At 38.2% G+C, this 17,357-nt stretch overlaps 1 protein-coding gene across 2 annotated transcripts in view; it reads right to left on the reverse strand.

Moving 5' to 3' along the window:
* Positions 1-17,357, reverse strand: part of dscamb (Down syndrome cell adhesion molecule b) — a 175,642-nt gene that overhangs the window by 10,434 nt on the left and 147,851 nt on the right. For both annotated transcript variants that reach the window (XM_084419121.1, XM_084419120.1), the window contains exons 15-29: positions 16,955-17,122; positions 16,764-16,834; positions 13,892-14,132; positions 11,760-11,906; positions 8,590-8,745; positions 7,379-7,512; positions 5,860-6,013; positions 4,921-5,038; positions 4,464-4,627; positions 3,852-3,950; positions 3,451-3,639; positions 2,175-2,465; positions 788-964; positions 633-663; positions 424-539 (exon numbers count right to left, since the gene is read on the reverse strand). In XM_084419121.1, the coding sequence (XP_084275247.1) occupies positions 424-539; positions 633-663; positions 788-964; positions 2,175-2,465; positions 3,451-3,639; positions 3,852-3,950; positions 4,464-4,627; positions 4,921-5,038; positions 5,860-6,013; positions 7,379-7,512; positions 8,590-8,745; positions 11,760-11,906; positions 13,892-14,132; positions 16,764-16,834; positions 16,955-17,122 (2,256 nt within the window). The remainder of the gene's footprint in view (positions 1-423; positions 540-632; positions 664-787; positions 965-2,174; positions 2,466-3,450; positions 3,640-3,851; positions 3,951-4,463; positions 4,628-4,920; positions 5,039-5,859; positions 6,014-7,378; positions 7,513-8,589; positions 8,746-11,759; positions 11,907-13,891; positions 14,133-16,763; positions 16,835-16,954; positions 17,123-17,357) is intronic.

Below are 17,357 nucleotides of genomic sequence, written 5' to 3' on the forward strand. Positions count from 1 at the left end.
AGCAGAGAAGACCATCAGGCAATAAAGATTTTCTTATAAACATGAGTGGTGGATGTTATTGGTTATCTCCTCGCTCCATTAATCACTCACTGTATTCCCATTTTAGAAATCATGACTAAATTATACACTGCAAGAGTGGAAAAATTAGGAACCATGTGAATGAGAAGACAACATGTTGTTTAATATGAAAATAGGAAAACATAGTTACGCCCTGAGCTAAAGACAACCCCTTTAGGAGTTGGTCACCCATCAGAGTTTAAAAACTCACGACTCATTTTAGCTAAATTTACCCGTTTCTCTAACATATAATTTATGTTTGCACAAATGGTGCAGGATGAGTTATGTGAAAATGTTTAAATACTTGGGTTGTTAGGTGTTTGTTAGAAAAAGGCAAACCCCTAACATAACATAATGGTCTCTTACCGATTGTCTCCATAGTGTCTCTCTCCTCAATGAGTAGCTGAGCACGTGGGATATCGATGTGCATCCTCAGAGTCTGCTGCTGTTTGTTCACGGTGTCTGGTGTACGTGCATTTTTACTGGAGAAACACATCCAAACAACAGAAAACAATTACACGCACTACTTTATGACAAAGTGCACTGGTTTATAAGCCAATGCTATAGTTCTTTACCTCATTAGCATCTCTGCTAGGCTCTTTGCATCTGTGGAATTAAGAGAAATGAGGAAGATATGAATTGCAAAACATCGATGACAAGAAGACATTTTTGGAGTATCCTCAAGGATCTATGATGTTCTGTTTGCAAGATACGGTATGTGTCCACAGACCTCGTAATCTCTTGAGTCTCTGCTCTCTTCTCCTCCTCCTCAATACCAGAAGAACAATGAAGACCATAGAGATTGCCACCAGAATGCATATGATTGTGACCATCATCTTCAGTCCTTCATTGCCCTGCCTGTTCTCCTGGCTGGGGTCCACAGTCTTTGGCAATGGAGCAATTGTGCCTGGAGAAAGAAGATTGAGTAGTTATGGTCAAGGTCTGGTCATAACCAAGTTTTGATATCTACCAATTTTTTTGTCCATTTTCTGCTGGTTTCTGCTGTTTAGTGTTGATTTGCTGCTGGTCCAAATGGTAAACCAGCATCGCCATGCTGTCCAAAGGCAAAACTGCTGCTTACTAAGCCTTATTAGTTATGCCATTTAAAAGATTAGTTTACTTTAGAATTAAAATTTCCAAGATATTAATGTCTTTCTTTCTTCAGTCGAAAAAAATTAATGTTTATGAGGAAAACATTCCAGGATTCTTCTCCATATAGTGGACTTCAACAGGGACCAACGGTTTCAATGCAGCTTCAAAGATCTCTACACGATCCCAGCCGAGGAATAAGAGTCTTAACTAGAGAAACCATCGGTCATTTTAAAAAATCATTAAAAAAAAGAAAAAAAAAGAATATTTATATACTTTTTAACCACACATGCTCATCTTGCACGTCCACGACTTCACGCATTTTAAAATCACGTTGGAAAAGTCAGCCGGTAACCTGACGTAGGCGGAAAATGTAGGATAGGGTGAAAAACTCTTTTTCTCCTCCAACTTCAAAATCGTCCGACATCGTTGTTCTACCTTTTATTTAATTATTTATTTTGTAAAGGGCGTTTGACTTATTCTTTGCACGTTCGCTTTGTATACACTAGGTCGGTACTTTTGCCTACCTTTCAGCGTGACCTTTCAACATGATTACGTAATGCATCACAGTGCTAGTGTAAGATGAGCATTTGTGGTTAAAAAGTAAATAAATGTTTATTTATTTTTTTATGATTTAAAAAAATTGGACAGATGGTTTCTCTAGATAAGACTCTTATTCCTCGGCTGGGATCGTGTAGAGACTTTAAAGCTGCATTGAAACTGCAGTTAATCCACTGAAGTCCACTATTTGGAGAAAAATCCTGGAATGTTTTCCTCAAAAACCTTAATTTTTTTTCGACTGAAGAAAGAAAGACATTAATATCTTGGAAATTTTAATTCTGAAGTGAACTATTCCTTTAAATGGCATAACTAATAAGGTTTCCTTGTTCAGACAAGGAAGCAGAATTTTTGCCTTTGGACAGCATGGCGATGCTGGTTTACCATTTGGACCAGCAGAAACCAGCAGAAAATACTTTAAGCAACTGCTTCCGAACACTGAATTGAGTAGTTTCTGATCTAGTACTCACTGCCATCCATGTTTAAAGTTGCGAAAAGCACCCTCTTCTCTGCTGTTCCTGCGCTGTTGCCCACTCTCATCTGGAGCTCGTACCAGGTGGCCTCCTGTAGGTCGTGCAGAATGTGGCTCTTGATGAGGGAATCTCGCTTTACCATGGTCCATTTCATAGTGTCCACGGGCCGATATTCCAGTGTGAAGGAGTCGATCGGACAGCCACCGTTGTTCCAGCCAATGAGGTTTAGCTCCACACGGGTAGAGTTGATACTTGAGAAAAGCTCATGGTCTTTGGCGAACTGTGGTTCTGATAATGTGGAGAAGAAAGAGATGATGTAATTCTGAAGTTAGAGAAAACTGACAGACTTCAAGGAATTAAAATGGCCTTTTCATTTAGCAGGGAGTTTCATCTGAAGTTACTTCTACTGATTAACAATCCCTTGAAACCAAAATTAACTGTCCCTTCGGACTTTGTCTCTGCTCATAGAGATCAATTTATATTATAAAGCTCGTATTGAGGAAAATATTTGGTTGGAGCTCTTTGTCTATGTTACTATGATTAGCTCACGAGTTATTGATCCGGGAAGTTCGAATCTGTGAATATATTGCCAACTTTACTGAACATTTCTGCATTTCTTTATATTTGAGTCCAAGTTAAAACACTATGAAACGCTCCAATGTTAGCGTACAGAGCAGTTTGAAACACTGCCAGCGGGACATTAAACAGGAAGGGTTTGTCTGAGCTCACAACAGGTTTTTGTGAAAGAACACAAATATCTTTGCAAGGGAACGCCAACGGTTTGCGATGGAAATCAAACACAGATTAAGTAAACACATTGCAGGAAAACAGATCAAAAGTATTGATACAATCATCTCCTGCTCAGGGGTGTGTATACATTGTCTTATAAAATGCAATCCAGAATGATAATGGATAAATGAAGGAAGTTAATTAGGAAGTAGCAAACCATGGCTTTGTTCGGAATAGCATATTAATACTAAACGTATTATTTCACATAATTATTATTTTTATTCATTATTATTATTTTTAAATAGTGTTCTCAAATTTTGCTATTTGCTATTCATAAAAAAGGATTAACCTTCAGCATTGTCTCCCAACTTGTTTAGATAGTATATATGTGAACACTAATGAGAAATATTCTAAACTGTCGGTTTTAACAATTTCTCATAAATTGCTTTGAATCAGCATTCAGTTACAATTCAGTTTGGTTACGTTCAGTTATCAGTCACACACTTCAGCCATTAACTAGGACGTAAATTACACAGATTTGTACCTTTCCCGTGGGTTTTAGCCTCAATGATTTCACTGATGCGTCCAGGACCAACTGCATTTTGTGCAGTTAGAGTAAATTTGTACCAAGTGCCACACTTCAGATTCTCAAGACGGTAAGACCGCTCACTGGGGCTGATGGAGAAACTGCCCCACTCTTCACTGTTATCCTCAGAGTACTGCAGAATGTAGCCTGAACAGAGAAACACCACACCACACCACTTTATGCTCAGTACTTGTGTTCATTTTGACAAATAACCCCCAAATGCCAAACTTTATTCACTTTTACGTGCACTGTAGAATTGATGGAAAGCACCTACTGTACCACTTGACCTTTAAGGTCATCAAAATATTACACATTAATGTGGATGAAAATATGGAATGCAAATATCAGTGCAGCCCAACCTCTGATGGAGCTCCCTCCATTGTCTCCAGGGATCCAGAACAGCGTGATGGAGGTGGTCGTGGTTTTGGTCACTGTGAGGCGTGGTTGGTCCGGAGGTACTGAAATATTTTGAGAGTAAACACAACAAAATAGTGTCATTTGTCAGCCACTAAAAGTGCAGATAAATTTACCACCGTTCGCCAAATGTCTGTGGGAGAAAACTATTCATTTCAATAGAAATCAGGAATTTTAAAGGATTTTCACATGCAGATTTCATGCAAGCGTTGCCCAACAGAAAGCTGCTTGGTTTGAGAGTGACTTCTGTAAGAGCTGTGCTCGTACATCACAATTTACCTTTTTGCGCACAATATTTCGCTGTGACCCTCACTATTTATTGGCTACATTATTTTTTTCCCTTTTTTCACAGATTTGTTTTCACATTGTACAACAATACTGAGTGTGAATCATGTGGTGTTCCTAGTTAAATCTGTTAGTAGCATTTTAAAAAATTTTTGCATTGACTTGCTAAAAAACCCCGCTAAAATCGCAAGGCACAAACTGTGTAAATAATTCAATACACAAAAAAAGCTCTCTCTGCAGAGTATATTCTGATTATTTGATCACAAACACACCTTGGACCTGAAGATTTAGCATGATCTCATCTGAACCCCAGTTATTGCTGGCAACACATCTGTAGTACCCAGAATCCTCTGCTTTGATGGTACGAATAACAAAGCTGCCATTGCTGTGAGCGCTGCGACGACCATCGATTGAAACTGGAGCAGGTGTACCATTACTGCAGGAAAACATCAGTTTCATATCGGTTTCATAGCAAATAAAAAGCAAATAAGCAAGAATGAATTCATTCAGGTGTTTCATGCATGATTTGTAAAAATGAACTTACAAAAAAAAGTTATATTTCCCCCAAAATCTTTACAATACTTTATAATAAAAAAGACACATTTTGACAAGATTTACAAAATGACTTCTTCTTAAGCAAGTGCAAGAGTGTTTTGTCTGTCTAAAACAAAGGCTGGAGTTGAAGAATTTCCCATGTTTAAATGTAAAGAACACATAAATCAAACATACTTTCCCTTCAGCCACTTGATGGTTGGAGGAGGGTCTCCGACTGCTTTGCATGGAAGGACAATGTCCCTCATCCAAGGGGTGGTCACTGTGCCACTGAACGTCAGGATTCGAGCAGGGGCTTGAGAAACAAACAATGCCGTTTCAATGGCAGACTCAAACCCTCTCACTTTTCCCTGTCATTTTGCTCCTGCTATTGGTACAATAGAGTGCTGCAGGGATGATGTATTTTAGTGGCCAAAACCCAGAAACGAGTTTTAGCACTGGTTTGAATGTTTTTTGTTTTTGTTTGTTTTTTTAATGGGTTTTTGGCTAATTGCCTAAAATAAGGTAATAAGGTTAACACAGACTCAATATTTTCTTTTAAATCTATGACATAGAATACATCAGTAATACCCTCTTGTGATTTTTTAAAGCTTTTAATTGTCTTGAACTAGTGGCTAAGTGGGGAAATAAAACATCATCACATTGAACATGAAAATACATTACTCATTAGTCCACTTTCACAGCTTCATTCAGATTATAATCACAATCTTGAAAAATATTCTAATTAAAACTCTCAGGGAAAACACAGACTGGAAACTGTGTCAAGTAGCTGAATGGTGGTGACATTAAAGTCACGTGACCGTGGTGCAGCTCATTTATAGCCTAAGTTTAGCTTTTTACTTCTGGCAATTGTATTTAGGCTTCAAAATTCACAGAAGTTGTGTTCATTTGTGATGATTATCATGATGAACAAAACATGTAAGATTCATAAGCTTTTGTTGGTCAAAGAGCTTATTTTTTGCAATAATCCAAAAGCCAATGGAAAAATCCTATTGGGTTTTTGTTGAGGGAATCAGGGTGATGCAAACTTACAACAATACGTTATCCCTGTAGAACTCTATATGGCTATACAGTTGTGAAGAGGGTGATTGATTGCCATGTGCCAGTCATCCGTACCTTTAGCTTGGGGCTCTACGGTGATAATCTCACTGGTATTCCCACGACCCGCCGCAGTGACCGCCACAACCCAGATGCTGTACTGCCAGTTCTGGTTCAGGTTGGTCAAACGACGGAAGTAAACATCAGGAGCAGCCTCAAACTCACTGATCACCTGTAATGGCACCCGAAGAAAAGCGTTCATAAGAATAACAACAAACAAAAATACACTCTTTCATTGTTTTTACATTTAGGATATTGGTGTCCAATCGCACTCCTGCAGAGCAGCTTTCCTGCCGAGTTCTGCTCCAACAAACCTGCCTGCAAGTTTCTAGTGATCCTAATGACCTTGATTACCTGGCTGCAACATTTTATACAAATGTACCACTCATGCCGAGTTGCTTATGCCACACTGCACGGTTTTCAAAGTTGTCAGATAACTGTTCTTTTCACACTGCACGACTATCTGGGGTAGCATTCAGTTGCTGCTGTGTGCACACTGCACGATGGATCGGCGACAGGAGGTTTCACATTGCGCGACTTTACAATAGGAAGAATTGCAGACAACTCTGTCTGGTCTGAAAACTACATTTCACAACCAAACACACGCGAGAAGTGATCCGGATATTTAGCATGACAAATATCTCACGGGCATCTGTGACACATCGGCAATTCTTTCAGATCGCGTCTTTGATAATTCACACTGTGTGATTGTCATTCGCATGAACGAGCACCGATTTGCCTCAGATTTCGGGCATTTGTCGGCAGTTTCACTAAATCTGTCGACGAGATCCACATTCCTCCAGAGTTTAGCACCGACCATAATCAAACACACCTGAACAAGCCAATCAAGGTCTCAGGATTAAAAAGCTACACACTGGGTTGGAGCTTACAGTTATATACACTACCTACTATTTAAAAAAAAGGAAACAGTATGTATTAAGCAATAAACATTCAAGCTGAATTTGCAAATGTAGTAGGTCATTCAGGTGTCCTATACCTATATACTTTTCGTAGGGGCAATCCGCTCGTTAAGTCTGATATCACGAGTCACCATTTCCGGTAGATGGTATATACACCATCTCAAGAGTTTATAAAAGCTTACCTTAAATATGTATTATAAATAAATAGTGCTCATAAATGGCTGTTGAGATAGTATTCTCTTTTAAAACGAGTGGAGGCTTGGACCTGGAAACAGCATTCCTTACGTCACAACTTAAAAAGCAGATATAGTATTATCTAAAGTAAGGGTGTTCTCTTACTTTAATGTTTCCCAACCCTGTTCTATAGAGCCACCTCAGCACTACACATTTTCGATCTCTACCTAATCAAACACACCAGAATAAATTCATCAGCTCATTAGTAGACTCCCAAGACCAGAAATAGATGGGTCAGATAAGGGAAACTTAATGTTTACTTTTGGGAGTGCCTCCAGGAGCAGGATTGGAATTCTGAGAATAAAAGACTGTTTGGTAAATCATGATATTTGAAGGGCTGTTTGGGGTGTGCAGAGTCACACAGAGCCACAGCTTACGCTCACCGTGGGGTAAGGGTTGGAACAGAAGACGGTGTATTTCCGGATGATCCCGTTGAGCTTGAATGGAGGCAGCCAGGAAACAAACACCACCGAGCTTGTGGAAGCAGCTGCCTTAACTCCAGCCGGAGGGCCAGGAACTGGTTTTAGCAAGAGAAATAACATCATTCACGGAGAAGAACAACTAGAAAATACACCTTGTATGCTACAAAGCAAGAGACCTACAGCTTCTAACTGCATGTAAAGGTGAGGTGTGTAATGTCACATGGCTTCTCCAATCACCCCTATCAGTTTGGATTGGTTTTGCCTTTGGGTTGAGATGTCTGTGCAATGAAGTCAACCTACAAATGGCTTACTTAAGGCGGTTGTCATGATCCTGTGTTCCCCTGGTCTTGAGTTGACTATTTCCTGTTCTGCGCCATGTTTTGTTGTCCTTTGTAGGTTTTCTAGTTGATTAGTTTTTGATTGTAAGGGGTTGTTGAGTCCATAGCAGAAGAAATCAATGAGAGCAAAATCTGGGAGGTCAGTGTCCAGAAAATGTCCAGAAAGTCTTGGATGTGGTCCTGGAGTGAGAGAGTTCCTTGGTGAATGCGGACTAGGGTGACTGCTGGATCCATATTGGCGAAGTCTTCTGTTATGGACTCAACAACCCCTAACAAAGAACTAATCAACAAGAAAAACTACAAATGACAACAAAACATGGAGCAGAACAGGAAATAACATAAAAGTCCACACAAGACCCGGAGAACACAGGCTGGGATATCGCACTATTTGACTCGAAATAGCTTAATTTTGGTCAGAGCTGGTGCTCCTAATGAAGGTCTGAGTTCTGTTTCACTTTTTCAATCAAGAATGGAAGAGTGGTGACAAACTAAACTACTGCCTTTGACAATTCCCAGTCAATGATTGGCAAAATAACAGCTAGAGCACCATATAGATAACTGTATATATGAAATAGCATGCAATTTGTGCAGTGAATTTGATGTGGGATGTGTATTCGTTTTACCAGGATATGTTGTAAAAAGCTTATGTCCAACTTAAGTGAGAAAAAAAGTGTTAAGTGCAGAAAACCCTTTGCTGGGTATAGTCACCACTATAAGAGCATAATCCTTTTTTATTGTTTCTCTAGATTAAACTGAAAACGGGAAGTATTTTTAACGTAGCAAAAATTGCCTATGTAAAAGAATGCAAGTGTGTGCAATTGGAGGAAGTCTCACCGTCCTCTTTGGTGCGTGTGTAGATCTGCTCGCTACGAACGCCGTCTCCGGCTCGAGTGAAGGCCAGGACCTGGATACTGTAGTTGGTGTATTTCTCCAGTCGTTCCAACTCTAGTGAAGGCTTGGTGGTTGTGATGTTCCTGATCTCTCCCAGCTCTGCAACACACACACACGTACTGTTAAATGATCTGAGGTGGAGGTGGAGGTGGAGGTGGGGGGGGGGGGGGGTCTATTTAATAAATCAATTGTTTTTTCTACATCGAACGGCAATTAAATGGAGATCAAATGAAGACTTACAGGTGTATGCTTACAGTAAATGGCCTGCTTCTCAATTCCCCCCCGAGGAACCACCCATAATCTCACTTGTATCTCTTTTTCAAGGACAAAAGTGAGTTTCAAGGGCCACATAGTCTCAAACTTACCAAGATAGTCTGCAATTAAACTTCAAAGATTTCAAAATGAAACATTTCTCGTCAGATTCTTCCAAGACCACATTATCTGAGGAATTAAGTCATAGCCGAGCATTTTTTGAGCAATACAACTTTTGCTGGGATGTCTGATTAAAAAGAAAGAAAGAAAGAAAGAAAGAAAGAAAGAAAGAAAGAAAGAAAGAAAGAAAGAAAGAAAGAAAGAAAGAACCCCACTATGCTAAATTCATTCAGAAAAATGCATGCATGCATTCAAAACCAACACAAATTAAACCTCCTAACAAAATATCTATATTTTGGCATGTGCCATATATCATGTCAGGGTTATCTTAAAATTTTATACATTTATTGAGTTAACTCTCATCATCATCATTTGCACTGGACAATTAATTGCATTTTGTATAGTCATAGGTCACTGTGTCCTCTACAATACTACAATAGACAACACATTTACAGACTGCAGCATGTGCCAACATCCCTTTTGATTTTTACCCTTGCATCAATATCTTATTGTAGTTCAATTATTAATGGCTCTGCAGTGCAGCCTGGAAAACGGCCACTGCTCTTTCTGCTGCGTGCTCTCTGATACTGACATTCATCATGCTTTCAAAAGATCACATAAGTGTTAAGAAGGTCACATTTTCTGAAGCCAAAACCTAACATTTGATCTTGAGTTTATCTTTAAACAGCTCCCTTTGTCTAAGCAACCGCTTGAGATCAGGCTGAAGTCTGATCAAATAATGAATAAAAAATAGATGTTTAAAATCACATTATTAAAATCACATTGTTATCACTTTGCATTATTATTATTATATTATTATAGATTTTGGCAAGAGATTCGAGTCCCCCAATGTCCACAACAATATACAAAGGCTTGATACTGTTTGATTGTAAATACAATTTCTTTTTCCAGTCGATCTTGATTTACTGGACAGGAATTTTGAAGAATATTTTTTACTCAAAATTTCGACCCTTTAAAATCATGGCCCGAAATAACTAGAAAAAATTATATTCATTATAAAAATTGTGTTTGATTTTGATTTTCTTTAAGATTTTATTAATGTACAAGAATGTTCTATAAACTTTTTTAAATTTGACCAACTCATATATACAGGTTTTCCAAGACACAGGGAAAACTGGTTAGTCAAAGAAAACAATATTGTAGGGATGAATTCAAATAAGAAATTTTTTAGATTTTTAGTTGTTTGAGCTCATTTTAATGCTTGTTTCATTTTATTTTAAATAATTGTATTTTGCAGAGCTCCCAATAGTGAGTCCCGGCTCCTAGGTCATCCAGGTATCCCATGTACACAGTGAACTTGTATACTGTCCACAGTATTCAGTACATATGCACAAACAATATGAGAGGTATGTTTTATGCATATAGCCATATTCTTTCCAGCAAGCAATAGCCGTCATTTCACAGTCAAGGTTAACTATAGACTCGATATAGTCCGGCTATGAGTAAGCCACTTCTAGCCAAAATAACATTTGAATGTGGTTGTTTTTGCCAAATAACTTGAGAGATGTATGATATTCCATCATGTAAGCAAAGTTAGTGATTACAGGGTGTTTGGTTTCATTTCTTTGACATGTTATCTAATTGATGACTAGTCTATTCTTGGGCTATGGTTTAGACGTCTAAATTTTGCCTCTTTTTAGCCTAGATGTCTAGGCTGTGTTTGGACGGCTATTAGACGTCTTTTAAACGCAAAATTGCTTGCTGGGTTGGGAATGGTACTAAACCTCCATCCAGTATCACTTTAGATAAATCTGTCCATTAAGTATATGTCCTACTTCTGCCCTCTGTTCCTTCACTTTCTGTCCCCAATACAACAAAGCCACCATGCCCTCTGGTGGTCTGAGGTATAAATGCAATTGAACTGAAATTGTGTCCATTATGTATTTTCATAAAGTCATTAAACAGAGTATCCACCTTATTTTGCACTGGGAAAGTAAGCTATTTTCTGTGAATGTGCGAGATTTCCGATTCATTATCCGCTATATTTGAATAACTAGAAGAATAACAAAGTGCCGTAAAAGGTAAAACTACCAAAACAGTGTTTATGATTATGGTAATAACTTCAAAAATAAAGTAATATATATTGAGTAATATCGTGAAATAGTATTAAAATTTAAAAGAAATGTTTTCAGTTTGAATATAATTTATTCCTGTGATCAAAACTGAATTTTCAGCATCATTAACTCCAGTCTTCAGTGTCACATGATCCTTCAGAAAGCATTCTAATATGCTGATTTAGCGCTCAATTATTATTGGTGCTAAATTAATAATGGTTGTTATAATTATTATCATATATATTTTTGTGGAAACATTTTCCCCCAGGATTCTTTGATGAATAGAAAGTCTAAATCAACAGCTTTTATTAGAAATATAAATCTTTTGTAAGATTATGAATGTCTTTACTGTCACTTTTGATAAATTTAAGGAATCCTTGCTGAATAAAATAGTTATTTGCATTTTTTTAAACTAACTTACCCCAAACTTTTAAATGGTAGCGAATCACAGTTTAAGCAGCAATTATTTATTTTTTGATGCACCAAATCATGATATTAGAATGATATCTAAAGGATCATCCTCCAGTTGCCCAAAACACCAAGGCCTCTGCAATCTAAAACAATCAAAACTAAAAATGCCCTTTATCCAAGTACACACCTTAAGAACTGGGGGTTGACATCTGTGAGCTACATAATTATGCATAAATGTATGAAAGTCTGGCTGACCTCCATCAGGTAGATTGGCCCAGTAGATGACACGATATCCCAGCAGCATGCCGTTGAGCGCTTCTTTGGGCAGAGCAGACCAGGACAGGGAGATGGTCTCGGGAGTGGTGGCTGTCGTCACAACGTTCTCAGGTGGGCGACTGGGTACTGTGGTGGGTAAACAGATCAGATAGTGTTAAGGCCCTGATATACTTCAATCGAAAGTGCGAAGAATGAACTGGTGTGACGTCATTTCGAACAAACGCAAGCTTTTTCTGCGAAAAGAAAAACTTTGGAAAGGTTCGCTCTTGCTGGTAAACACCGTATGCTGATTTCACGTGCTATCGGAAATTAACAACTTCCCACTTCTGAAGTCATGATTACGAACTCTTTGCATGTGCTTTGTTGTTGGAAAGAACGGGGATAATGAAGGACACCAGGCTTATTCTGGCCTATTTATTCAGAAAATCTGGTAACACTTTATTTTGATGGTCCCTTTTGAGCATTCTACTACTGTAAGTAACTTTGCAACTACATGTTATCTAACTCTCAGATATAACAGAGTATAACCCAATAACAAGGGTTATGAGAAAAGCTCTTGCTAAGACAGAGCTATTTATAATGAAAAATAAAAATAAAAAAATGCTGTTTTTAAACACTTCATTTGGGAACTCCCATGTCAAAATCCAGCTGTTAGTCACTGATCCCAAAAAGTGCACATAGTAAAAGGTGTGTCATTACAGTCAAGAGATTGAAATATTGTAGTCAGTAGTGATAGCATGCACTTTCAACAATTTCTGAAAGATAATTAATTCAACCAAAGTCAAGGGCCAAGTGTCCAACTAAAAGTCACATAATGAAACACCAATCACCATAATGGCGACTTGAAACTGACTTCAACAACTTTTAACACATATGCAAATTTTGTTGTGGTCTTGCTGGGATCATACCAGCACTCAAAAGACAACATATGCTGGTCCACCAGCATCCCAAGCTGGTCCCAGCATGCAAAACATACCGTTATGCTGGTGACCAGCAATGCTGGGAACTCTTAATTGTGATGGTCGATCCTCCAACAGACATTCTACTGACCAAAAGTAACTGCAACTACATGCTAAATTATTCTACAAACCCTAACCCTATCAGTCTACTAATACTCTACTAACACTCTAATGAGAGTTAGTTGACATGTACTGTAGGTGCAACGTCACTTATTGTTAACAGAATGTGTTAAAGGAACCATCAAAATGAAGTGAAACCGAAACTTTTATTAAAGCCAAAATTATATTTAGCGTCCCATTCATTGACAATCACAGCACTATCTAGATTCTGGAATTTCGGTCAAATACAGGCTATTTTTGCTGTGTACAAAACATGCAATCCGCTTCAAATGATTATTCATACAGTATATGTAAATATGCACTACTTTAATGACAAGGCGATCGTGAAAAAAACTAATAAAGAATATCAATCATAGCAGCAATCGTTCTCTGCCATGTTTGAGGTTTATGGCCCGCCCATCCACGCATTTACCATTGCCCAGTGGTATATACGACTTGAGAGGGCATTCATGTCCAATTTTTAACAAGGAAACTGATTATTTATGATAATTCCGATCAGCGCATGAAGGCAGCGTTATACTGTCATTGGTCCGTGAAGTTGACATAATAAGGTGTGGTTCTGAGGCTCCGCCTTCTTTGTTGTGGAAATCTTCTTGGTTCATTTCTTCTGTAATCACCACAGACCAATGGTAGTTTAAAGGCGTTTACCAGCCGGTGCAAACTTTTTCAGAATGTTAGCATTGGCAAGCTATTTTGAACTCCCGAAACAAACTCCAAATTAACTTTGTTTTGGCCTGATTTTGTTCGAAATTACTTCACATCTGTTCGTTCTTCGATTTTGCTTAAGTAAATTGAGGGAAGAACAAAAAAGAACTTCGATGTGAGTATATCAGGCAAGTATATCATGTAATCACAAACTATGTATGTGAATTACTGTCTCCAACAGATTAAATTGGAAGATGATAAGTGAGATAACTATTATAAATAATAGCGTAAAGTAATTAATCTTCAATATAAGTCTATGGGATTTTTTCCCCACCACAACGCGAAGTATGTAAATTCAACAAAGGTTATGATCACAAAATGACTAACCATCCTCTAGCGTGGTGATGGTGATTTCCTCTGAGGTGGGACCCATTCCTGCCCGATTGGCCGCTTGCACCCGCACCTCATACTGGGTGTACTTCTTCAGGTTATCCAGAGTGAGGGTTTCGATGTCCCCCGTGGTGTCTACATTGATGGTGTTGTACTGGGGACTGCCCCCTGTCCCAAACTCCCGATAACACACTTGGTAACTTCGGATCAATCCATTCTGCAAGTGTTTGAGGGGGGGCTGAAAGATACAACAGAATAGATATTGTAATATCAGAAAGACAGTTTCTCAGCAAAATATGACTGCATTCCAATTCTCTAAACGAAGTACTTCTCTGGTGACGAGAAAAAGGGCATAATTTTGAGATTATAAAAACTGTATGGCAGTATAAGCATGAAATTGTGTCTCGATATTAGCAAAATTCCCTACCTAAAACATCAACTTTTAGATTAGTTTAACAAACTGCTGTGGCGGCTTCAACATCACAGTCCTCCACCATTTTCTATGCTCTTTTCATTCACCGTTTTATTAACAGAAAATCTCAATTGTAGTGTTTGTGGTTGTGATGCAGATCACAGCCTAAAGGAGGAGATGGACCACTCATAGAAAAATGAACTGTTGTAAGTCTTAAATAGTGAAAAGAGACTCATTTACTCTAGAACTATATAAAGGGACTTTTCTGGGTTCAGATCAGATGGAATAATGTTAATGGTTAAATTGTTAAAACATATTTGTTCCCCCAAGAAATTTTGCGTTTGATCACAAAACGTTTGTGATGGAAATAATATGTTATATCCTCCATCTCAATTTTTTTTTCTATACGTATTTGGCAAGGGCGTAGTTTTGGTTGTGAACTGTTTAGCATGCTCCCTCATGAGATATATTTCTTCATTTATTTGTTTGTTTATTTATTTAATTTTGCCTAATTGTTTTTTTTGTGTTATCATCCACACATATGCATTGATAAAATAACTGTAATAAAGTAATAGCCTAGTTAGCATTTACTTGTTTACATATGATAATAATGTATTTTATTTTATTTAAGCACCTAAAAACTTAAAAGTGCCATGGTAGGTCAAACTAACTTTACTTAACATTTTCTTATATTGAAAATGTTAATTTCCTGTCATCTCTTGGAATATCTGAAAGCTAGGTTTTTCCTAATATTACAGAACACATTTTGGGGAAAACCAATTGTTTTGTCATTAATTCAAAAAGGTCCTCTTGTTTCTAACTTGTACTCAGCCTAAAAAGTACAATAGTTCTTGTTTAACTATAGCATTTGTTACAATAAGGACATAATTGCAGGTAAGATCATTGATGGCTCCTCATTACCATGCTAAGGCCAATGTTACATTTTTTCTTACTTTTTTTATCTATAGCATTTGAAATGAAAAATAGCATCCTACACATTCAGAAACTGTGCCACAGTTGCAATATAAATCATTAGTGAAAAATCTATCCCATTAACATATAATCTATTATAAATTCTACAAGTTAGTCAAAATTTACCACAATAAATACAATAGAATTTAATAAATTCTAGTAAAGGTGGTCATGAGTATTTTAAAAAAGCTTTCTAATTTATGTTGGTGCAGGATGATGTTTTCCTTTCAGTTTATGTGTCTGTTTTAGATCACGTTTGACATTCTCCATTGTGTTTTAAAGCAGTAAATTCTCAATAGATGTTTTATCATCAGCGTTGCGTTAGGAACGGTTTGCGCAAATCTTATCACACTTTTCTAGCGCGCTGGTGAATGCGTGCAGAGTATACGGTGATTCGCGCGACACTCACGCACAACCGGACTTCAGTCATAATACCCAGATAATTGGTCCGTTCGGTTTGCACAGGAACTTAGTGCTAATAAAAGCATTAAACACGTGATGTATATAATCAATAATTATTACAATTCTGTTTCCATTAACCATGGTATAGGCTATAAATATTGGGGAGGTTACAGCCTACTTGTTTTGGTTATGTCACGGAATAGTTGAACGTGAGACGAGGATTCAAATGCAGAGGAAATTTATTAGTCACTGGCAGACAAGGTACAAAACTCAAAAACTCAGATAGCAAGCGGGAAGGAAACACCAGGAACAGGTAACTTGGACAAACGAACCAGCACAGGACTACAAACACAGGGAGGCTAAATGGGGGAACAAACAAAGAAGGGGACACGAGAAAGACAGGTGGGACAAATCAACCAATAATCAGATAACAAGATGGGAGGGGCTAGACAATAGACAGGAGAGCACATGGCACAAGGAAATAACATGACAGCCATGTGCTCACAACAGACCAGACTAACACAAACACATGACAAACCGGGAGTGTCACAGCTCTGTCACTAAACCAAGAGAAAACGCAGAAAAGGGTGACAGAACTGTGACAGGTTATTGGAGGGTGTGGGGGGATGGGGGAACTAAGTAAGACTAGGCTGGATGTAAGGCCATTATTTATTCACCCTCAATATGTTCTAAACCTGTATACATTTCTTTCTTCTGCTGAACTCAAAAGAAGATATTTTGAAGAAGGTGGGTTATCAAACAGTTCATGGGCCCCATCCAAGTCAATGGGGCCCGTCAACCTTTTGGTTATACCCACATTCTTCAAAATATCTTCTTTTGTGTTTAGCAGACAGGTTTACAGGTTTAGAACAACATGAGGGTGAGCAAATGATGACAGAATTTTCATTTTTGGGTGAACTATCCCTTTAAACCCAAAATATTCCAGTACATATAAGGAATATGAGGAATATAAGGAATATGATGTAGCCACTAGCCAGCACAAATTCTAATTTTGGACACTATTCATGCAGGATAGCATGCAAATTCGTTTTCTGCCATGGGTGAGTAGTTCCTCAGTAGTACCTTCCACGTGACTTTGATGCCTTGGGATGAGATTGCTTCCAGCTGCACTTCTTGAGGAGCGCCATCAGGTGCTGGATCGATCACATGCAGGACAGACAGAGGAGATAATGCACTGAGCCACTAGGTGGCGCCACAGATAACACAATGACTGTAGAAAACCTGACAGCCTTTTAGGGTGTAGGAATACTCACGTGCTTCATCTGTGGTGATGGTCAGCTCATTGCTTGGTCGGCTTTCTCCGATCTGGTTTTTGGCAAACATGCGTATGTTGTAGGTGGAGGCGGGGTGGAGTTCAATGATGGTGGCCTGGTTCAGCTGAGGGGAGACGTCTTTGGTCATTTGAGATGCGGCCCATGAAGCTTCAAGGAACACAGAGAAAAACAGAGTGTGTGATAATGCAATAAACCACAAGAGGCTTTATTAATAATGACAATCACAATTAGCCATACTTCCATGTGTATACTTCTTAAGTAATTAGTTCATTAGCCTAACTGTGGGCTGTTTATTGTTGCCAAGCAACATAATGATCAAAGATCGTTCTATGAATGATTGGCACATAGAATTCAGCCAATGTGAATGTTACTCATCCAGTCA

This window comes from Rutilus rutilus, assembly GCF_951802725.1.
Source record: "Rutilus rutilus genome assembly, chromosome: 9".
Lineage (NCBI taxonomy): Eukaryota > Metazoa > Chordata > Actinopteri > Cypriniformes > Leuciscidae > Rutilus > Rutilus rutilus.